Source organism: Ailuropoda melanoleuca, chromosome 4, assembly GCF_002007445.2.
Source record: "Ailuropoda melanoleuca isolate Jingjing chromosome 4, ASM200744v2, whole genome shotgun sequence".
Lineage (NCBI taxonomy): Eukaryota > Metazoa > Chordata > Mammalia > Carnivora > Ursidae > Ailuropoda > Ailuropoda melanoleuca.
The window spans coordinates 105,675,250-105,699,283 of NC_048221.1; the positions used below are offsets into that span (position 1 = coordinate 105,675,250).

Sequence of the window (24,034 nt, forward strand, 5' to 3'; positions counted from 1 at the left end):
AAAGCTCTGTACCTCTGACTAAAGAAACTGATGGAAAGTGAAGTGAACCTTCGGGTCATCCCCTAGAAATCTCTTCCCTCCAAGAACTTAATTTATCGATGTAAGCTTATTTATCTGTGTTCCTCCTGCCTCCTGACCTAAAATTCGTGGGCATGCGAACACCTGCTGAGGCACACCTGGATTTAAACAGATCAGCCCTTTGAAGGACACGGTGTAAGCATGAAGCCCTTGTATGACTTTACTCAATCAAAATGAAGTACGGAACATTCAAGTTCCTTGGTCTGAGAGCTTCAGAGCACCCCAAGTCTCCATTCCCATTTCCCTCATGTCCAGCGGTCGTTCTGCCAGCCACAAGTGAACCATCTACGGCTCCATGGCAGTGTCCGCGGAGGTGAAAGGTGAGCCCACCTCTAGAGTCAGAGAGCCAGTTCAGTCCTGGGATCCACTCACTGCCATGTGGCCTCATTCAGCCCCAGCCTTGCCTGGTAAGTGAGGCTAATGACCCACGATGCTGAACAAATAGGCTTGGGAGTCAAAGGTGCTGGGTTCAAGTCCTGGCCTCATCACTGGCTGGCAAGTCACTCGTGTTTCCTCATCTTAAAATCGCACCTATTTCATAAGGTTGTTGTGAGGACTAAGAGAACGTCTGCAAACAGAGCAGCGCACAGGGAGCGCCAAATGAATGGTGGCTTTTACTGCCACCTCAATGGCAGTGACGACTCTTATTTACATGAAAAGGCAAAAAAATCAATTTTCAAGTTAGTAAAATTATTATTCTAACTTCCAAGGGACCTCAGTGGGCCTTTAGCCCCTCCTTCCTACTTTTAGCCCCTTCACTAGTCCAGCACTGGCTGAAGTGGGCAGAGAAGGGAATGAGAGCTAAACTCAAACAGCTGGGTTCGGCATGAAGCCACAACAATGTGTGTGTGCGAACGAGGCCGGGACGCTGAGCCCCTGGCCACTGCCTGCTGCCCTGGGTGGCAGATGCCTGCTGGGAAGAGAAGTTCCCAGGTGGGGAGGGCACTGACCAGTGCTGGACATCTCCGAGCAGCCCCCTGTGCTCGCCTGTGTGCAGAAGTCCCATCTCTCCTGCAGAAGGGCAGCAAGACCCACGGAGGTGGAAAGCAGCAGAGCCCCGCGGAGCTGGGAGCCCCCTGTAACTTTCTCCGCGTCCTTGGCAGTGTCCTGGAAGAAGCCAGAACCCTCTATTCCACAGGCCCCTGCCCTGGAGCTACCCACTGACCCCAGAAGCTGGCAAGAGCCCAGACCTGAAGTGCCAAGTTGTGCCAGCGATGACCATGGAACAGCCTCAAGGTCAGACCTACCTTGGGAACAAGGTACTGCTGATCCGTGCAGGCCAGGACATAGGCCTCAGCCCGGCCCAGTTCGCTCTGGGGGAAGTGGGCATTCATCTCGTCTCCATCGAAGTCAGCGTTATAGGCCTTGCAGTTGGCATAGTGGAGCCGCAGGACTTTCTCCTCGGGCAGAATGCGGGCGTGGTGGGCCTGGATGGAGGGTCTGTGCAGGGTGGGCTGTCGGTTCAGCAGGAGGATGTCCCCATTCTTCACATGCCGGCACACCTGGGGCCAGAGCGGAGCAAAGGGGGGTGGTCGGTGACAACGTCAGCAGTTTCTCTACAGTGCCCAGGGCTCCCCTCAGCCTGGTCTGTTCGCGGCTTCCGTGCACCTCGTGTTTTACTCAAGCAAATCAAAGGGGACTTTTTAGTCTGGAGTGAAACCCAAGAAATCTCTGAGAAATAGCTATGAGCCCCTTGTAGCCCTGATCCTGGCTCTGGGCTCAGAGATTCAAGGAACAGAGGAGGCTCCAGGACCCTGCCCAGCAGACTCTGTCTTCTTCAGAGAGGAACGGCCTTTCCAGAGTCTTAGATTCCTCTGGCTATTGGTCTAGGGAAAGACATGAACACATCTGAAGAGAGCAAATCTGCATGTAACTGTGAAACCCCTGACTTGAAAGGGCCTGGCAGGCCTCTGGAATCCCCCCTCCCACAGTCACATGTCAGTACGTTACTCTAAACGTGAATCCCATGTTTTAGAACTACCTCACCCAGCCTCAAACAGTAAGTAGTGCCAGAACTGGAGCACAGGGTTCTGACTCCCAAGTCAATGCCTTCTGCAAACATTCTTTTGCACTTAAAACATTAATAAGAAATTTAAATTGCCATAGTTGTTTGAGAAAGCAATCTGACAACAGATTTAAAAACATTTAAAACTCAATTCCTTTTGGCATTTCTTAAGGAAAAAAGTGCCAACGTGAGGTTATATAAACACGTATGTTTCAGCAGCAGTGTTTACAGTGGAAAAACCTGGAATAACTCGGGCTGCCCCACAGAAGCGGCACGGGTATATAAACCATAGTATATACTATGGAATATTATGAAATGATGAAAAAGCTGAGTTAAATCTATATTAGTCCTGAAGTGATGGCAATAATGTATTCCAGTAAAAAAACAAAAAAAACAAAAAAAACAAATCCCTGTGCCATCTAAGGTGACAGGATGAGGCAAATGAAAACCCAATGCAATTCTGTATGTATTTATATACATGAGGGAAAAGGCTCCCTGGATCCTTACCCAGCTGTGCCCATGGACTCCACAGGGGCAAGGGCATGTGGGGAAGAGCAAAGCACAGAGTTCCTACCACCTTTACCTCCACCCATCTTAGTAGTGTTCCTGCAACAATGAGCGTGTATTACTTCCATATTTTTTTTTTAAAAGATCTTCAACTATTTTTAAGGAAAGCAAGAACTACTGCACAAATGATGTGCTCATTGTGGGGGCAAAAATTAGAAAATACAAACTTAGAAAACAGAACAAAAACCACAAGTAATTTTACTCCTTAAACATGGCCACCATTCACACTTTCCCCCCTTACCAATACGCCACCGGTCACGTCCTCCTGACAGAATACCACCTCCCACAAAGCTGACCTCAGTGGAAAGCTCATTAAGCCTCAGGCTGCCCTTCAACTCCCCTTGTATCAACTACTGCGCTTCCTAAATGATGCACGTGAACGCTATTTTAAAAAAGCAAACACATGAAGGCAGCTGCTGCCCCAACCATTCTGCGGGCCCAATGAGCAGCCCAGAGCAGTTATGGGGACTGGGTCAGACCCCTCCCACCCAAGTTCCCCCAAATCACAGCAGGCAACAGGCTGGGAGTAAGAAATCACTCCAAGTCTAGTCTCTTCTTGTGTTGCCTGTATTTATGAAGCTGAACCAGAAAAGTGGCTATAGAGAGAGCCTAGAAGTGAACAAAAGATCCTCCCCATCCTCCCTGCCGACACACACACATATTTTCAGCTGAGCTGAAGGGTTCCTCCAGGTCAGGGAAGGAGGGAGCAAAACCAAAATTCTAAAAGCACTTAGCAATGAGACAGTCTTTCTGCTCCCCAAGAAGTTCCAACCTTCCCCTCTCTGCTCCCACATCCATGTTTCCAAGGAGACCCGAACTCCTGCGGATTCCCCTGAGGGTCTGCCCAGGACACGTCACAGAGCCTGAGCTGACTTTCAAGGTCCTATTTCTTTAGCCTCTCTAGGGAGACACTGCCCAGACCTGTGGCCCAGGCCCAAAACCCCAGGATGGGCCTCGGAGTTGAGTCTCGTAAATTCGAGACATCCTCCAGCATAAGCAAACCCCACAGCTGGGAAGGCACACAGGGCAGGCTGGCAGGCACCAGCCAATCCAAACAGAAGCCCTGGAGCACAGGGAGCTCCCCTCGCCAACCCAAACCTGAGGCCCTTCCTTTCTCTTGTCTCTAAATAAATACTGCAGTGAAAATTAGCATGCCCCAGTGCCTGGGTCAGAGTTTTCAGAGGCACACTCAGAGCCCAAGAGCGGCTTCTGGCAGGCTGCTGTGCTGGGAAATGAGACTCAGCCGTCCTGGCCACCTCCTCCTGACTTACAAAGCCCAGAGGAAGGGACAGAGGTTTCACACCTCCCAGGGGAAACGGGTCCTGTCAGTCATCCTTTCCCTTCTCGCCTAATCTGCAGTCTTTCTTCCGGGGACCTGGCTCTCTCCTTTCTGGTCATGTCCCCCAGCCCTTGAGCTGGTCCCAATCTACATGCCACATATTAACCGAAGTCTTTTAAAAATACAAATATGTTAAAAGTACATGTGCATGTGATTATATAAGTAAGTACTGTGTGTAATGTTATTAAGATTTTGGAAAATAAAAATAATCATCCTTGGTCCCCAGGTCCTGATGTAAGAACCGCTCTTCCTTCATAAAGTCCCGTCCTGTCTCTGCCCCTGGACTACCAGGTCTAACGCGGCCCTCCTAACTCTGAGCCTCCTGCACCTCAGCCTGGATCCATCTACCCCACAGAGGCTTCCTGAGCCCTGCTCCTCCTACACCCTGGGCGCTGGGGAGAGAGTGGTGAGCAGAACACCCTGCCCGCACCCTCACGGCATTTAGGAACTGGAAGGAGGATAAATGGGTGCACGCATGGTGACAACACAACGTGGTGAGAACAAGGAAGGGAGGCTGAGGTGCGGTGGGAACACAATGGGGGGCGGGCCTCATACAAGTTTCGAGAGTGGCAAACTACAGCACACAAGTGGGACACCAGCTTTTGTAAGCAGAGTCTTCTGGGAACACGGCCAGGCCCATTCATTTGTGTACTGCCATGGCAGCTCCGACACTACAAAGGCAAGCTTGATCAGTTGCATCAGAGCCTGAAATATTTACTACCTGGCCCTTTCCTGGAAAAGTTTACAGACCCCTGCCCTAGAGGAGGAGCGCTTCTCGGAAACCTGAAGGACCAACAGAGTTGGCCGGGGAGTCTGGGGGAGGGCAAAGCGATCCAGGAGGGGACACAAGTGCACACGGGCAAGGCCCCGACAGCGGCCAGCTGGAGTGTGGGGGGAGAGCTGAGAGGTGAGGCTGGAGGAGAAAGCAGGGATAGTGTGCCCAGGACTGGAACTTAAGTTGGAAGACCAGCGACCAGGCCAACCGCATTCAACCTCCCCACTGCTCGGAACTCATTTCAGCCACTTCCCAGGAACCGAGCAGCAATGGCAGCAGGCCAGCCCTCCCTCTCCTAAGCCCTGGATTCCGCTCCCCTCCGACCCTGCAGACATAACTAAGGCCATGTGAAGTTCTCCATGCCCTTGCCCCATCCTCACACCCCAGTCACATCAGAAACCCGCTGTCCTTCTGCTTTTCTTTCAAATGCCCTCAGCTCCTGGCTTCGGGCCTCACAAGAGCTCTGGGACCCGGCTCCTCCCACTGTTCAAACTGTTCTCCTGCGTCACCAGTGACCTTCACTTGGACAAATCAGATGTGTCTTCCCACCGTTTCCTCACTCTTCTTGAAGAGTTCATGTTTAACTTCACAAGCATCTAACAAGTGCCCCTGGGAGAGCTGAAGATACCCAGGGATTGGTATTGACCCGGAAGCGCCCCACAACCCCGTATGGGAAACAGATGCAGATGTCAAATGAGGTGGCCCAGTCTGCCCACTCTCTTCTCCCTCAGCTTCCCCGGCCCTCCCTGCCTTCCTCCCGCTCCCGCATTTCAGCCCCAACAAGGTCCCCATTTTCTCTCCATTGTATATTGTGCTCAGAGCTAAACACTCTGAAAATCTCATTTCCTAACTCTACAGCCCAAAATTTGAGTCCCACACACCCACCTTTCACGGAAGATGGGCCTTTAGATTCCCCACCATCACCTCACTTTACAGGGGCCGCTGCATCTTCTTCTAGGGCACTCCCCGCTCTCCTGCTTTGTTCTTACCTCTTATGTCTTCCACAGTCCTGACCCCCAAACTTTCTAAGTACCCCTCTGGGGCTCTCTCTCTGAAACATCCCTGCCATAACCTTCCCTTCTCTACAGCCCTCAGGCTGGCCCTCACCTGCCTCCTGATGACTCCAAACCCTCCCTGCCCTCCCACCCTGCCCATTCCCCTCAGCCACCCTTCTTCCTGAGCATCAAGCACATAAAGCCACAGGCCTCCACTGCTAATTCCCTACTGTGTCCGCCACACCACTGCGCCATGGCGCCACACATTCCCTGCCCCCACCATGCTGTAAACTCCATAGTGGGACCCTGTCTGCAGTGACCGGCAAAGTGCGGAAGCAGAGAGGGCAGTGTGTCCTCCATTCCACCTGACCCCACTCTCCTCTCCTCTCAATTTTTCTGACCGTGAGACTCTTTGGGATGTTTGGCTTGAGTTAACATGAAGATTATTTCGTGTTTGTCTTGATTCACCCTACGTTACATGAAATACGGCTTGAGTTCTCCTACATCTCTCACAAAGCTCCTACCAAGACAGCAAGCCCTTGAGAAAGGCAGAATGATCCCATGAGCCTGAACATAGACCTTATGTAACTCACGAGAAAAGAACATAGCAGGTGACTTGATGTGTGTCTGCCCGTGTCTCCTACCGCCAAAGCAGAACACGGGCAGCGAGTTACTGCTCTGCCCTGGCAAAGCTACGAGACAGAGAAGCAGCGAGATAACAAGCTGTGGGGAAGAACCACCAGTCACGACAAGGCCAGAGTGCTTCCCTAATTACTCTTTGTTCTTCCCCTGAAGTTCCTTTAAGACTGAGGGAAACTTTGTAGAGCTCTATCTCATTACGGAAGACCTTGATGGGCCACTGGGTGTGCACAAGTCAGAACACAAGGACAGGTCTGACAAACGCGCGGAAGAAACGTGGTGAGGAAAACGCACTCGGTCAGACCCCTGACTCTGTGCACTCACCCACACACTAACCCTGAATAAAAATCCATTTCACCTCAACAACTTCTGCCACTACTGCCTGGTTAGTAGGGCCCACCCCCAGTATAAATGGCCATCTTTGATAGGACACAAATGAGGTCACCCACCAACTTCGCACCCTCAGCTAATCAATCATGTACTCTTTCCAGCGGAGCCCAGTTAAGCCTTAGGATCCCTTAACACTGTACTACGGGCAGCCACCAGCAATCGCCAGAAAATGAGGCAACAGATGAAACTCATGGGTTATCAGTTATCACGGGCATATCACACAGGACATTTCCTTCCTTTAGGGCAGTTCCCAAACGTTCGCATGTGGAGAAACCTTCTAAAGTGCTTGTTAAAACACAGACTCCTGGGCCCCATTCCCAGAGATTCTAATCCATTTTGTGCGGGGTGGGGAGGAGAGAGGGTGAACGTGCATTTCTCACAAGCTCTTAGGGATGCTACTGCTGATGATGATCTGAGGACCACCCTCTGAGTCGCCCCGCTTAAGGACGGCAAATATGCCTGCCCCAGGACCACAACTGAGTTATGATTAGGGAGCACTTCTCAAGCCTTGGATGGGTGCCCAGCACTGTGCTGCATGACATGGAACAGCCAAGTGAAGCTTTAATCATGGGGTCAGGATCCTAGGAACTCAGCTCCAGCTGGGGAGGTGAAGCAAACACCACGAAGCCCCTAAGGAACACCCACGTGTGGGGGAAGCTTCATCCCGGGGAAGGCAGAGCAGCTCATAGATTCCTGTCAGCACTCATGATTCGCAGTCACAGGGGAGCTATCTGGCCGAGTCCCTGATCAAATCTGCCCACTACTCACAATTTTTGTCCCCTGGGGCTTAGGTGCTCCCGTGGCCGGTGTCAGGAGCTGCTTGGCCACGGCTTCCCGCTGGGTCAGGTTGACGGCACTCAGGGCTGTACGGCTGCCATCCTCGTTGATGACCATGGAGGCTCCTGGGTGCACATTGGGGCCATTGATGACTGCTTGCCTCAGTTCCTGAACATTCCAGGGGGTGACTGGTTGAGGGTAGGTCAGTTTTGTGGCAAACACCTGGAAATGGAGTGGATATGAAAGTTCGGGGAAGGCAGAAAAGATGACACAGGATTCAAAACCTGACTCAACAGGCTGTGCGACTTCTTCCCTAAGACATGGAGGGGCTATCTTTGCCACAGTGGTCCTTTGGGGAGTAAGCAACATCCTGTCTGTCTTTTCCATAGGGCCATTTCTCTAGACTTGAGGCCTTAAGGGAATAGAGAACGGGCCTCCTTTCCCAGCAGTCTGTCTGAACATTAGAACTCTGGTAACCCATTTTAACACTTCATCATTTCCTTACCCACTGATCAATTCACAGTTCCCAGAGGGAACCCAGAATGGGACACTAGGTTGAGAGAGGTGGCAAATACCTGCCTCAGGAACCACAGCGCAGCCCTCCCCACTCTCACAGACATCACTAAGTGATCCTGGCCCTTGCCCTGAGCCCAGACATGGTGTTGGAGCCTCCACCCAGCAGTTTCGGCTGCCACTACAATCAAGGTGGCGCTTGAGATGAAACCGATTCGGCCTCCTGATCCATGAGAAAATGCAGTGTTCCGCTTAACGCTAAACCTGCAGTATACTCCGAGAGAAATGAGTTCCCTGGTTGAGTTGAGTTTCTAAGCTGCTGAATATCATAAACCCTCTGACGCTTCCAAATGCACTTAACTACATCAGAGCCTCTGAGGAGTCTGACGTAAAGAACCTGGTTGGATTCTGTCCAGGTTCTCTGTCCATCTCTGCTTGGGTGACACTGCGAGAGGCCTTCCCTGCCACCCCAGCCAGCGCTCCCTTTCCCCCTCGCCTGCCCCACTTTTGCCAATGCGCTGACCACTGCCTGACAGAGTGTTTATGCTCCTATGTATTTATTCGTCTCCACCACTGGAATGCAAGCTTCTCAGGAGATACTCTAGTCTGTCTGGTTCACTGCTAATCTCTAGCTTATTCCCCAAACTTACTCCAGCTCCTTGCTCCTGTAGCACCTCTCCACAGTGCTCTACGGGAAGTGTATGCCACAGGGACCAAGAGGTAGTCTCACACAGTCAGCCTCTCACCCCATCCTGTGAGTAACTTCAGAGTCCCTCCTTAGGACCAGGCATTACGGAATGAAACCAGAGTCAAGAAATGGAGGCCTGGCACCCTTGAAGGTAGAAAGAGGAGGCAGCACTAAAGGTCTCTCCCAAAGCAAGGATGCTTTAGGCATTACGAGGCCAAAGCCTACAGGGGTAGCCCATGTCTTCAGCCCACAAAAAGCAATGGACAGCAATAACTGGGCCTCTCTTCTCAGAACCTGATTCAGGAAGGTCACCACTGGGCTTCACAAGGCCTTTCTCTGCCACCTGACCCAGCTTCTGGATAGAAAGACCTATGGTTCTAGGAGGCAGTGGATGCAGGACTAAACTTTCTCTGACTCCTGTCCTCTCACATGTGTGCCCTTGCCCAGGGAGCCAAGTGTGCCCCAGAGAGACGAGGCAGTGGGCATGCAGGAGGCCATCAGAACACTTGAGATCTGCTCATCACCAGTGCTCCCCCGAGAGCAGCAGAGGGGGCAGCGTATGAGGAAATGAGACACTCCACAAAGGGAATTAAACCATCTTCCTCTTACTGACCCCAAGGCCCATTAAGGAGGAAGCCGATTAAAGCGCTGCTGCTAATGAGTGCCACAGCTTGCGGGGGGGGGGAGCGAGAGGAGGAGGCCGGCTCCCTAAGGAAGCACTAATGGGTGGACGGGGCAAACCGCTTATCCCAGAGGAACTGGGAGGATGGATGACACGTACACAGCCCTCTCTGCGGGGGCTCTCCCCCCTTCCTATGCCTGGCAACTAAGGGGACACATTTCTGACTCCTAATGCCAGGCAAGCGTATTGGGTGGAAATTCTCTTTTCCTGGCTCCTTATCTCTGAGCTCTGTGATGAGCTCAATTTGACCAGGAAGGTTTAGACGAGGCTCTGAGAGGCAGGCGGGAAGACACGCAGGCAGGGATGTGGAACGCCCCGCAGCGGCTCCCTGCTTGCCCGGGAGGTGGGTCTTCCTTGCAGGCAGGTGTTTGGAGACTTGGCAAGGAGTGAAAGCAACACCATCACATAGCCTCACGTCCCCTCCAAACGGCTTGTTCAGGAAACAGTATAAGTTGTTCCCACCCAAGCCACCACAGTCTGCTGTACACCTTCTCCCCAGCCGTCAACGCTCCCATCTGCCACCCAACAGTAGCCGCTGAGGCCCCTCCACACACACCATGGGAATTCCAATTTCGTTGGTGTTAATGTACATGTCTGGGCAGATGACTGAGCGGGCTGCGTAGTCTACTCGCTTCCCCATCATGTGCTTTCGGAATAAGCCATCCTTCTTCTCCAGGATCTTTATGCAGGAAAAAGTCCCCAGAAAGCATCATTAAAAAAAAAAAAAAAAAAAAAAGTCAAATATACGTATTATTTTCTTGTTTCAATACATTTATTATTTAATCCCTTCATCTAGCCACAGGGATCCAACTTCCTGCTCACCTGTCTAATGCCAGGATACTTTTCCATCATCAATTTGTCCATCTCACTATCAAACACAATATTGACGTGGCTCTGAAGACGAATCCAAATGTTGTAAAGTTTGTCTGTGAGGGACTGGCCTGGAAGCATACTCAAAAAGGATCGGTCCAGAACAACTGAAGAGTCTTTATCCTGGGAAGACACAACCGAGAGAACAGGCATGATGGAAAACCTCAAAAAGGCCAGGCTTGGTTTTATTTTTCTTTCTTCCTCTCGCTCTGACAAATGATAAGCTCCAGAGTCTGCCTTTATGTCTTTTGAACCCGACAGATCAGTGGCAAAAGGGCTAGTATATCAATCTTCTCAGTTTGTATCTACAAAACATCAGCCCCATTATACACTTACCAGCCTGCCTTTTTCTGATAGTAAAATGAACTCATTGATAGTAAAATGAACTTTTTTTTTTTTTTTAAACCAACACACATTTACTACCTCACAGTTTCTGTAAATCAGGAATCTGGGTCCATATAGCTCAACTGGGTTCTCTGCTTCAGTCTCTCCTGGGCTGTAATAAAGGAGTCAGCCCAAGCTAGGGTCTCACTGGAAGGTTCAACTGGGAAAGGATCCAGCTCTAAGCTCACATGCTTGTTGGCAGGGTGCAATTCCCCGAGAGCTGCTGGACCGGGGGCCACCTGCAATTACATGCCTTGTGGGCTTCTCCAACATGGTAGCTTGTTTCACTGCAATGTATAAGCCAAGAAAGTAATGGGAGGGTCTGCTAGCAGCAGCTGCTGAGTCCTTACTATTTAATTCTTCAGGCTACTCTAGAAATTCTTCCCCCATCTATACTCTTTATGAAGCTGTTATCCCACCAAATAACTGATTCTCACATGTTTTACCTTTATTTATGGTTTTGGAAAAACTTAATCCAAAGCACTTATAAAAACACAAGTAGAATAATTTCTTAAAAGGAAAAACGTTGGCCATACTATTTTCTATGTTACCAATGAAAATGTGGGTCCCCAACTGAAATATGTCAAGGGGCTGGCTGAAATCCAAGCCTCACTGGGATATTTAACCAATCCTTTTTAATATTTCTGTCCCCGACTCTGCCTCCTCCTCTTCTCTCCCTACCTGCCTAGGAGACAGGCTCTTAACCTGCCTTATAGCACCACCTACTGACACTGTCTGGCCACCTACTAGTCCCAGCTGGCTATGACACAGGAGCCAGACAGATATCCCCCAGTGTGAGATGAGCGAACAGACCTGTCAGTGTGTTGGGAGAGGTATGGGGGGACAGGTGAAGATCTAGTAAATATGAATGCCATGAAAACCATTAGTGAAGTGGGTTCATCCTCAACCCTGAGAAATAAAGGATTTCTTTAGTTATAGGGAGGACAGATGTATTTTCTCTCTGGCTGAGGGAGTCTCACAGGAAGGGATGGTCACCTATATGACGAAGGGGTGCTGTCAGCCTAACTCACTGCTTATGACACTACCTGGCTCAGGGCTATGTGATTATTCTTATAATGAGACTGGAGAGGGCTGCCATAGGAATGGAATGTGGGGAGCATATGGGGAAAGAAATAAGAACAGGTCCTGTTAATCACAAAGAAAGAAGGCACCATGACTTCGGGAGCATGGACCTTAAGAATCAGAGAGAATATTGTTTATTTCTGAANTTTTTTTTTTTTTTTTTTTTTTTTTTTTTTTTTTTTTTTTTTTTTGGTAAACAAATGGCTGCTCTATTTTCAAGGAGCATCAAAATAGAAGTTCTCAGCCCTAGTCACGGGTCCTGGCTTTCCTATGGCCTCCCCCCAAAACTGGACCAGGGCCTGCAGATGACACATTTCTCTTAGACTGAAGGTTTCTGAAAGCCCACTAGCCTGACAGAGCAGAAAATTTCAGCAAAACCAAAGACAGTGCAGAGCGGAGTACGGATAACCCAGAGCACTCGTGTCCAGGCAGACAATGTCGCCACCTGGTGAGGGGCCAGCCTCCCAGCAGACTGCTGCCAGCAGCTGGAAGGGAGCCTGAGAGCCCCGTCCACTGAAGGCTGAGACAGCCCTTCCTGCTTCCATCTAGAGAGCAGCTCAGAGCTGGGAAGGGCCTCAGTGATCTCAGCAACTTCTCCGAGTGCCTGATTCATCTTTATACCCACTGAAGACCTGGCACACTGAAGTAGCTGAAACGGGAAAACTGAATCCCGTGCTATCGTTTACTGAGGAGGAAGTGGAGGCCTCCAACATGACAGTCCTATTCTGGGAAATTCCTACAATCGACAATGGTGCCCTCCTGAACCCAATACTAGAGGTCTTAATGAGCCAAAAACAGAGGTGGATGACTCAGGCTCTGGTACTATAACCCAAAAAGGACATTCTTAGGGCCCACAGGAGGCAGACTCTTCTTTCTAGAGCTGCCAATCACTGCCAGTGAAGGCAGTTGGCCCTGAACAGCCTATATGTAAAATCTTACCACCAACCATACATATTTTACAGTGGAGATGGGCCCACGAAACTAAAGCAACTCAACAAAGGTCACTGGGGCAGGACCTAGATCTTTCTATGCTCCTATCATGCTATCCCTCGACATTACTTAGCTTCCCCCAGATGATGGCTCGCACACAACTGTACAGAATTCCCAACCAGCAGCTCCTTGCACCCCCAGTGTTCTGCATCTGCACTGCGGGCATTAGAACTAAGCTGAAAGGCTGATGACATCAGCTCCAAGGCTGCTCTGACCTCATCCTTGGCAGGTGCCGCAACCTCACATGGCAGCTCCTGTTCCTGAGCCATCAATGCCAGAAGTTTTCGGATCAGAACCATGTCCTTCATGACAGCCTGCAAGTTCACCGTCTGGCCGTTGGTAAACATCTGGTCCCCCAGCCGATTGACAGGGCGATACCTGTAGGGGGACACATGGAATCAGGAACCGTGGAGCATGAGGGAAGGGTCATGTTCTTCAGCCTCTTGCCCAACCCTGCTATAGGCAACTCACAACCCACCGCACTCAGAAACCAGCGACGTTCCCACCGCAGTCAGGACAAACACTCCCAACCACCTACAAGCCGGGTGTGGAACCGCTGCTTTGCTTCTCAGTGCGCTAGGCCCTTCAAGCCTCTCCCAGAGGTCATTATTCCATCACTCGATAAGCCTTTTCCAGCGAAATACAGCTAATTAAAGGGCATTCATTACCTTGAGGGTGGCACCACCAGGAAATCCAAAAAGAACATACTGGGATTGAATCTAGACTCCATGTCGACATTTTCCAGTCCCGAAAAAAGGTAATTCAGAAAGAATCCTGCATTTGAAATAAGCCAAAATGATCATTTACATCTATGTGTGAGGGCAAGGATGAACGATCACAAAAATTCCACTGAGTGACAAAAAAAAAACACAAAATATGAGACAATATGTAGAGTAAAATCACATTTTTCTTTCAAAAACAAGCAAAAAATAGCCTTTTCGTGTTGAGAACCCGCACACAGGTGAGAGGGTGGTTTATGGACAGATGCCGCAGGGCCCCCCAGTGCAGTGTTTAGCTGGGGGGCTGAGATGGACAAGAATGGGGAATGAAAACCTCCCCTTGTTTCTCATTACCCCCCCCCAACTATTCACACACACACACACAGCTATGGTATGTATAAAAAAATACACCTGAAATACGGAAAATCAATTAAAAAAGTTAGCCTTCTTAAAAATAAAACAAAACAAAAACCCCTCCATACAGATGCTACCAAGAAGGGACCGTTTTTGTAGATCAAAGCTGTATTTTAATTTTCCAGCGAACTTAAAAGAAAGCTGCAGATAGAATGAATAAAAGTGTTAGGGCCTGCCACAGAAACGATCACACTAACTAGAGTGCTCTTTTTCCCCTGACATCACTTATCCCTTCGGCAGCTCATTTTCAAGTCCCCATCATTACACAGTGGCCGCATTCAGTGTTCCAGAACAAGAGCACTCTCCGTGGGTGGTGACATGAGCACAGCTTTTGTTATACATGCAAAAGGAACAGAAGACTTTCCTTTGTGCAGGGGATTAAAATTAAGAAAAAAAAAACAATAACATGTTGGAGTTCATTTTTTGAATCACAGGAGGAATTCCCTTAGAATCCTTCTCTGAAAAAGTCATTAAAAGTAAGGTGAGTTACACTGCACCTTCTAGAAAGACGTCAAACTGTATTAAGCGAGGCCCACCCGCAGCTGTCATTTAATGACCAGGTTCAGTTACAATAATTGTCAAGTTCACGTTCTTGCCTATTCTAGAATGTGTGCATGACAATGTACCCTGAAGCTACCCCCCAACCTATGAACTGAATTCAGGAGAGATCTATAATTATCACAACTCTGAAAACACAAAAATAATAAGGCAGGATAAATGAGCCCAGAGACTCATTTCGATTTCTTTAGGTTGGTACAGCACCTTCATTCTTCCAAAGGGCGGTAAGATGTTCTCGGGCGCTGGTGGGTGTTAGGTACCCTCGTTTTCCCATCTGAGCTTCCTCAATTCCTGGATCCAGGGGGGTGAATCAAAGCACAATAAATCAATAACAGGCACTCCTTCTGTAATGGGATTTATCAATGCTTTCTCCCCACCCTGCCAAGCCTGCAATTTGACCACAAAAATCAATCTCTAGGACAGCTTATTCTCAGCTCTGGATTTTCTTCCCCCTTAACCTAATTTCTAAAGTAATGGAAACAATATAACTATTGCATAAAACCAATACAGCAAAAGAAAAATCAATCACATACCATTCCATTACCACCACTACATACTTTTTCCAGTATTCTGGTTTATACAGCATCTAAGATAATTGTAATCTTTTTTTTTTACTTAATTATTTTTTAATCTTTTTTTTTTTTTAAAGATTTATTTATTTTAGGGAGAGTGAGAGTGCATGTGCACACAGGGGAGGGGGAGAAGAATGGGGAGAGAGAAAGAATCCCAAGTAGGCTCCCTGTTGAGTGCAGAGCCCGATGGGGGGGCTCGATATCACGACCCAGAGATCACGACCTGAGCCGAAACCAAGATTATGATGGTCAACTGACTGAGCCACCGAGGCGCCCCTAAGACAACTGTAATCGTAAGTAAGGGTTTATTCTGTACACTGCTTTGCTCATTTAGTGTTATCTTGTGACCATTTCTGTATATTGCCACATAACATTTTTAATGACTGCATGATATTCCACCGAGAGGATGTTTCCTAGTGACCTGACCATACTCTTAGAATTGGACATCAGGGTGGATCCCAATTTTCTTACTGTTATAAGTTACACTATGATAAAAAACAAAAACAACTTTATGCACATAGCTTTATCAAAAAAATTTACAGAAACAAAATTAGAGATAAATGACCATGAACATTTTTACGGGCAAAAGTATATTCAATTTCTTCTTACAAATATCATGCAGCTGTGCAAGGAGTGGATGGATTTTGGTTTCTCAGTTAAAGCAAGAGCACTCTGGGGCACTGTCGATCAGCTACACCCAGAATAAGTCAGAAAATCAAACTTGGGGTTGCCACTCAGGAAATAGGGCTTTAGGCACTTAGATGATTAACAAAGAAAGCAGTGTGATCCTGTAGTTTCGAAACTATCAATCTCTTCTGGGATACGCTCACTGAAATTAGGCATTATTTGATATTCCCTTCTTATATACTTACCAGCACAGAAACTCTGTCTTGTCCGTGCCCCTAGCACCTGACACAGTGTCTAGCACACAGCAGATAATAAGCCACTGGCTCAAATATACATGTTCAAAACATCCTACAATAATCCATAGTTACAAACCCCATTCTTTTTATTTTATTTGAGAGAGAAAGAGAGCGTGTGTGCACGCGCACAAGCAAGGAGAGCAGGAGGGAGAGACAGAAGCAGACTCCCCACCAAGCAGGGAGCCCAATGTGGGGCTTGATCCCAGGACCCTGAGTTCATGACCTGAGCCAAAGGCAGATGCTTAACCGACTGAGCCAACCAGGCGCCCTAAACCCCACTCTTTTGCCTTTTTCTACACTTATAAAATCCACCTTCAAATTCCTCCTCCAATTCTCCAATTAAGTGTACCATTTTCAGAGGATGTGTCCTCACAAGATATGAGAGAAATACGAAACTTGGATAAAAATTAAGAGATGTACCATAATTTAACTAGTGTCTATTGACAGGCACTTAAGTCATTTCCTATTTTAAACTATTTGATAAACAATGCTGTGCTGTGGGTATGTCTAATTCTTAAAATAGTCATAAAAGTGGAATTGCTAGGTCAAAGAGTCTACACATATAAAATTTTGATTCCTACAAAAGCAAAACATTTCAGTCAGTTAATGCAATTCAAGGAAGCATGGGGATGCAATGAAGAGAAGCTTTGACCTTCAGGGATAACCACAGCATTAGAGAGCTCTATGTATATTCAGTGGGAAAACAGATTCCATTAAGCTAAACAATTTGTGGGCATTTCTGAAAATGACAATCTGAACTTCCTCTCCTACTAAGACAGGTCTGAAAGGCTAAGGAAGATCAGTTGAATCTGGCAATACTCCCCAGCTCCTGTCCCAGTAGCTCCCAGTACATGAAGCGCCCCACTGCGGTTTCGTCACCATGAAGGCAGACTAGGGTTGTTCAATTGCAGGATTTTAGATCAGAAGAAACCTGTGAGATGCCACCTCCTCACATGCACTGCGCCATCCTTAGCAAGACACTTGTACAACCTGCAAAAATGAACTCTGCCTGGGGGGGATTTCAGAACGTTGCTTACGTGGGTTTCATTCAGCTTTAAGAGCTGCCATATGACAAAGGGGTCGATCGGGAGGTCAAATAACTTGGGGAAGGCTGGATCACGGTGGAGTATCTTGCCTGTAAGGATCCTCATTTTAAAATGCTGATGTGCAACGGGGGGCTCGAGGGGCTCTCCGGAGCATCTGCAGAATGTCACAAGCTTCTGGTGCTCCTCGCGGGATCACTAGTATGTAGCAACCGTAGAGGCACAGGCCTCACTGCTTGGCTCCCCTCGGCCAGGAACACGGCCAGACCCTTGTTCAGAACACATCACCTGCTCCCCGGAGTTACTGACTGTGTCACCTGGAGCTTCTTCTGACAGCAGAGGCCACGTGGTCTCCTTGGTACTATGCTCGGCCACAGGCATGATCGTTGGCATGGGGTTGAGTGCCCAACCAGTAAATGTTTGCTAAATACTAAAATTCCAATCCTGGAACTCCTGAAGACTACGGTCATCTTATTCCTAATGCACAGAATTTTGGGTGGCACCATCACACTCTCAGAGCCGCCGTGAAAGAGTACTTCAGAAGAATGCATTTGGCAAAGGCACTGGAAGGCTACTTAACTGCTAGACATTTGCAGCAAAGAAACAGTTATCTTTTAGAATTCTGACCATCTTTGTTCTCGATCTATGAACATTTTCTAAGGCGCCCTAAGGGCTAGAGCAGCAATTCCCAAACTTAAAATTGTGTTAGGGGCTATTTATAACTAAGTGTAGGAAAATCCACCTTTGTGGTTAACCATTAAACAAAATTAAACAGGCTTTCTAAATGCAGTGTGGTATCCAGGATCAGATCCCAGAATATAAAAAGGACATCACTGGAAAAAATAGAAAAATTCAAATAAAGCCTGTAGTTCATTTAATGGTAGCGTACCAAGTTAATTTCTTAGTTTGGACAAGTAAACCATGGTGATGAGACAGTACATTAGGGAACACTGAATGAAGAGTACATGGGAACTCTCTGTACTATCTTTGCAACTCTTCTGAAAGCCTAAAATTAGTCTAAAATAAAAGGTCTGACATAACCATAATAAAAGGTCTTCAATAACCTTTCAATAATAGATCTTTCATAGATATGTAAAAAAAATAAGATAAAATAAAAGGTCTGTGCCCCCTCAAGTTTCACGTGTTAAAATCCTACCGCCCCACCATGTGATGGTATTGGAGGTGGGCCCTTTGGGAGGCGATTAGGTCATGAGAGCAGAATTCTCATGATCAGGACTGGTGCCCTTATAAAAAGACCCCAGAAAGCTCCCTTGCCCCCTTCTGCCATGTGAGGCTCCAGGGAGAAGATGGCTGTTGACAAGGAAGCAGGCCCTCAGGACACCAGATTTGCCAGCACCAAAATCTTGGACTTTCTAGCCTCGAGAACGGTGAAAAATAAACGTCTGTTGTTTAGACATCACCTACTCTGTGGTACTTCTGTTATGGCAGCCCAAACAGACTTTGATAGCTATTTACCCCAAGCCTTGCTGGAGTCCTCAATGTAAAAGATTATGCATTGCTAAGAATAGAGTTTATTCCCCTGCCTGGTCCGTATCCTCGAGCTCTGGAATAAGGTTTAGTAACAATATGCTACGGACTTTGGCTCACAGAGTCTTCTCAACTCTGGACAAGAAGTTTTGTTATTGCACTATATGGAGTTGGAAACGAAGCTCCAGTGACCTTCTCCAAGCCACGCAGAATAAATAGACTGAGGGGTCAGTCACAGGTTATGCTTTTTCCATCCTGGCACACTGACTGCATCATAAAAAAATCAACAGTTAACATCTACGGGGCACATACTATACGTGGCAGGCGTTGGTCTCAGTACTTAATATGGGGTTATCATTTAATTTTCACCACTTCAAAAGAAAAAACAAAAAACATACTTAAACAATCCCATAGCTACAAAAATAAAAAGTAGAAGACATCTAGATGGCCAACAGACACATGAAAAGATGCTCAACATCACGAATCATCAGGGAAATGCAAATCGAAACCAAAGTGAGATATCACCTCACACCTGCCAGGATGGCTAGAATCAAAAAAACAAGAAATACCAAGTGTTGGCAAGGATGTAAGGGGAAAAAACCCCTTGTACCCTGTTGGTGGGGTGTAGATTATTGCAGTCACTGTGGTAAACAGCATGGAAGTTCCTTAAAAAGTGAAAGACAAAAACACCATATGACCCAATAATTCCACTACTGGGTATTTACCCAAAGAAAAGGAAAACACTAACTTGAAAAGATATACACACTCCTGTGTTTATTACATCGTTATTTACAATAGTCAAGATATGAAAGCAACATAAGTGTCCATCAACAGACGAATGGGAAAGGAAGATGTGGTGAATACACACACACACGCAGGAATATTACATAGCCATAAAAAGGATGAGATCGAGCTTCCAGTTATAGAATGAGTACGCCACAGGAATAAAAGGCACAGCATAAGGAATATGGTCAATGATACTGTGATAGTGTTGTATGGTGACAGATGGGAGCTATACTTGTGGTGAGCACAGCATAGTGTATAAACTTATCAAAGCACTATGTTGTACACCTGAAACTCATGTAACATTGTGTGTTAACTATGCTCAAAGAAAAAAATTTTAAAATAAACAAAAGATTTAAAAATACAAGTACTAAGTCTCTCGAATTTTTTCCCAAGTACCCCACTGGCAGAGCAGAGCTGAATAGGAGACACTCTACTCCAGGAATCTGAGTGGACAGCCAGGAGCAGCCTGTGGGAGGAGCTGACGTTCTTTGAATGTTCACAGTTTTCCTTTAAAACTCAAGTACATTTTACACATTTCAAAATGAAGTCCACACTTACTTGACAATAAAATAGTTCTATGTATTTGCCAAGTCAATTTCTTAACTTCTTCCTCAAGAATCTTCCAGAAGAATGACTGCCTGAGGCTAGATGCACCTCATTCAGCCCATGGGGCACTGCCTCATAATGTAACTCAGCCTGTCAGTTCTACATAGAGGCCAGGCCTGGGCACTCACTAGGGTCCCCTCCAACCATCTGAGGCTTGGACCCCGCCCCACTGCTGGCCCACCACACACACACAGGTGAGAAACGTGATAATGACCAGGTATTCCCCAGGTTCAAAACACATCTGTCCCAGGGCCCAGCCTGCTTACCCAGGGGCTCTGTGTCCTTCTGGTTGGCCTTCTTGTGCACCATAGCTGGGTATGTGACTGTCAGCTTGCTGTTGTGCTCCTTTCGGACAACTGATCGCCCGGTCCTACATGTGAGAACAGTTGTGACTCAGGAGAGAAAAACCTCAACAAGACATTGAGTAATAGCTGTGAGTGACTGGCCAGAGGCTTCTGGGGAAAGGGGGGAGGCAAGAGCCCGATACTCACTTGCAGTGGGGACACCGCTTAGCAGTCATATGTGTCTTCCAGAAGTAAGCAATGAGTTTGCTCTTGCTCTCACAAACATTTTTCACCTGTTGAGAAAGGGCAAAGAACCTTGCAGTACCATTTGAAGAACGCTGGAGTAGTTTTTATCTTTTTAAAAAAAAAGAGGAAGCCATCCTCTTTCTTAAACATTCTCCACAGAACCCTAATATAACCAAATTCTGCCCATTACTGAGTGACTTCTTTAAGCCTTAAATTTCCTCAACCACAACATGAGAATAAGAATACCTCACCAAGCTGTTACTGAGAGCTCATGAATTGGGGGGGGGGGGGGGGGGGGTGGAATACAGTAAATCCTGAAGAAACGCTAGTTAATTTGAAACCAACCTCTCCACATGCTGCTAGCATGCCCTCCCAGCTGCCTCCCTTGGGTGGCCCTCAGGGTCCTAAGAAAGGCACATTCACAATTAAGCTACATGAATGGGTCTGAGCCTGGCTGCAAATGAAACCTTCCTGGGGGCTCTACCCCAGACCAATGAAATCAGAATCTTGGGTGTGAAACTTGGGCGTAAGGTGGATTCGATTTTAAGATCAGTACTTGAAAGATGAGTACAGCTTGATTAGCTGTGCCATTCGTTCATCCATGGAACTAACACTTACATTCATGCTGTGGGGGCAGGGGAGGTGAGGAGGGTGCAATGGTTTACACTGTTGGAAAGAGAAAGAAGAAAGGCACCCGGACACCACTCTCGAAGTGAAACAGTATATACAACAACCTTGCTGGTCACTGTACATACAGCACCTAATGGCATGGAATCCCTCATAGGTCCTTCAGGCGTGCATTAAAGAAGGGAGAGTGGGCAACTTGTGATGTCACAGGCCTCTAAGAGGCAAAACTGGGCTTCAAACCCAAGTCTGCCTTGGGGAGGCCAAGAGTATACACAAATGACAGCGTACAGGGATCTGTGATAATTATGCTAAAAACCAAAAAAAAGGAAAATGAGACACAATAACTCACATGTGCACCGTGGGATCCCAACAGATTGTTCTGTACAATTTTGGCCGTATACTGTTCTAACTCCTCCTGAATTTCAAAGGCAGTAGGATCAGCGTTTTCTTCTAGAAACTGAAAAACAAAGAAAAAACCATACTACTGAAATAAAGCAAGCATGTGATTGGCAGCATCTCGGGGACCAGCCTCTCCCATGGCGGGTTGGTTTAGTTCAAGCGAAGAGAAGAAAACTTCATGCTGCGTTGCATTTTCAAAATAGTGAAGCAACACTGCTGTTAAAAAAAAAAAAAAAAATCAAAAATATCTTGCTTCCAACAATGGTGAGCTAAGTTATTCAGATCAAACCTAAAGCTGTAAAGAACCAACACAGGATACAATACTAAAAGATATTTAAAGCTCCGAAGAGCTGACAGGACAGCGAAGAACAGGCAGATGGAACTAAAGGGGAGCCAGGAAGCTAGGAGGTCAAACAGCACGGGGGCCATCTTTGCTCTGATGCAGGGCTGTGGCACGGCGCAGTGCCAGGGTGGCCCACAGTGCAGTTATGCACCCCTGCAGAAGGCACTGCCAGACTTCCATGATGCTCCCTGGAGCTGCACGACATGGCAGTCCTAACCTTGGGTGCATTTTCCAACTCACTCATTTTGAACTTTTCACTTCGAAGACCTCAAATGATGATAAAGGGGACAAAAATCAGGCCCCAGAGTTAGTTCAAGGACAGAACTCTACCAGGATACCTTCCCATCCCACAAACACAGGAAGCTGGGAACCCAGAAGGTTACACCCTTAGGAACCAGACTGGGCCTGACTGAACTGCAGCCTGGATTCCAAATGCCCGGGCAGCCTAGCAAGCCCTCAGCTTTGAACCAGCCTACGATGGTCCCAGGCCACCATGTACATGGCAGAAAAAATAGGAATCCTCTCTGGAGAAAGGCAGTATCATCCTAGGCCTCAAATTAGTCCTACCAAGAATTATTCTAAGTACAATGATTAAAAAAACCCAAAACACCAGTCAAAAATAAAACACAAGGACAGAGGAGACAGGGTTTCTGGGGACTTGGACAGTATCCCGACAAAAAGGTGACCATAAGGGTGATGGTTACTTTGTAACTATTTGTTAGACTATGTTACACTGTGTATATTTTACATAAAAAAATTTTTATGGTAGTAAGCATCATGAATTTTATGCCAACAAATCTGAAACTTTACATAAAATGGACTAGAAAAATACCTAGAAAAATAGAATTTACTCTGAGTAAAGTTTTAAGAAGATCCTCCTCTCTCTCTCTCTCTCTCTCTCAGACAAATTTTATTTTGGGTTCATTTTTTGGCTCTGTTCCCTGGAAACCACATATGCTTACCTGTGCATACCAAACTTCTAACTCCAGTCCAACACCGTAGGATTAATTCTGGATCTTTTCTCTCCTGTATTCGTAACTCCCTTCTCTAAAAGTGTGAAATCTGGCCTGCCTCATCCTTAAAATATGTACTTATTGGATCAATCTCCCTCCCTGTATGTAACCCCTCTCCCATCACTGCTGCCAGCCCTCCCATGCATGGATCCCTCTCATTTGACTTGGGGTCACACCCCACTCTAGGCCACCCTCCTTGTGGAACCCCTTCCTCATCTTATTTGGATGCTCACATCCCTCAAAGGGCCATCCAGCATGGGCACTTTCTCACTTGACTTGGGCACTCACCCCTTACACTGAGCTCTTATCCCTAAATGAACATCTTCCTCACCCTATGTGAGCTCTGACGTTCCATGCTGGGCTGCCCACACATGCAGGGATGTTCTCCTCTTGCATGCTTTTCTCCTCTTGCTCGGGCTCTGACAACCCACCTAAGGCTATACCTCTGTGTAGAGTCCCATCTGCTCTGTCCACCTAATGTCTTTAAAACGAAATTATTCAGGAAAGAGAAGTCAAAAGGAAAGGTAAAAGGTTCCCCTTGTGACAAGAAACAAGACAAGGATGCCCGCTACCTCTTCAACAGTAATGTAAATCCTAGCCACCAAAATAAGAAAAAGAAACAAAACATATAAGGACTGGAAAGAAACAAAACTGCCATTATTCACAGATAAGGTTGTGTTGAAAATCGACAAGAATCTATGGGTAAAGCATTAGAATTAACGAATCTTTTGCTAGGTTGTTTCAGACAAAAATCTGTACACAAAAATCACTAATATTTGATCTACAAACAGAAAATGAATTTTACATAAGATACTTAATACTAGCACCAGAAAATCTGAAGGAATTTTGTATCGCAAAGAGAAAAATATCTCTATGATAGATTTGGTGGTCCCCATCTGATCCAAGTGATCGAACTCGGTGTTACCAATAATAAAACCACCTGGCAGCACGCGCCTCCTGAAATGACACAGTACGATGTATCTCACATGGTACAGGCTGTATTCTTACCAAAACGTGAATCTAGTTAAGAAATAATCAGACAATTCCCGAATATGAGAAGTCCTACAAGACAACTGGCTTTGAGTCTTCAAAAAAGTTAATACCATGAAAGACAATTTTCTGCATTAAAACAGACACCAGAAATGTAACAATCCAAAGCAATGCATAAGCCTCCACTGGCTCCTAGGTCCAGGAAAAAAACGCACTGATAGGTAAAACGATATTTCAATGTTGTTCTT

The 24,034-nt window shown here is 47.0% G+C and overlaps 1 protein-coding gene across 1 annotated transcript in view; it reads right to left on the reverse strand.

Moving 5' to 3' along the window:
* Positions 1-24,034, reverse strand: part of POLR1A (RNA polymerase I subunit A) — a 67,147-nt gene that overhangs the window by 38,639 nt on the left and 4,474 nt on the right. The window contains exons 4-13 of the mRNA XM_002928633.4: positions 21,391-21,498; positions 20,376-20,461; positions 20,151-20,254; positions 14,671-14,757; positions 13,444-13,549; positions 12,991-13,153; positions 10,271-10,441; positions 10,005-10,127; positions 7,557-7,787; positions 1,326-1,580 (exon numbers count right to left, since the gene is read on the reverse strand). Of these exons, the coding sequence (XP_002928679.2) occupies positions 1,326-1,580; positions 7,557-7,787; positions 10,005-10,127; positions 10,271-10,441; positions 12,991-13,153; positions 13,444-13,549; positions 14,671-14,757; positions 20,151-20,254; positions 20,376-20,461; positions 21,391-21,498 (1,434 nt within the window). The remainder of the gene's footprint in view (positions 1-1,325; positions 1,581-7,556; positions 7,788-10,004; positions 10,128-10,270; positions 10,442-12,990; positions 13,154-13,443; positions 13,550-14,670; positions 14,758-20,150; positions 20,255-20,375; positions 20,462-21,390; positions 21,499-24,034) is intronic.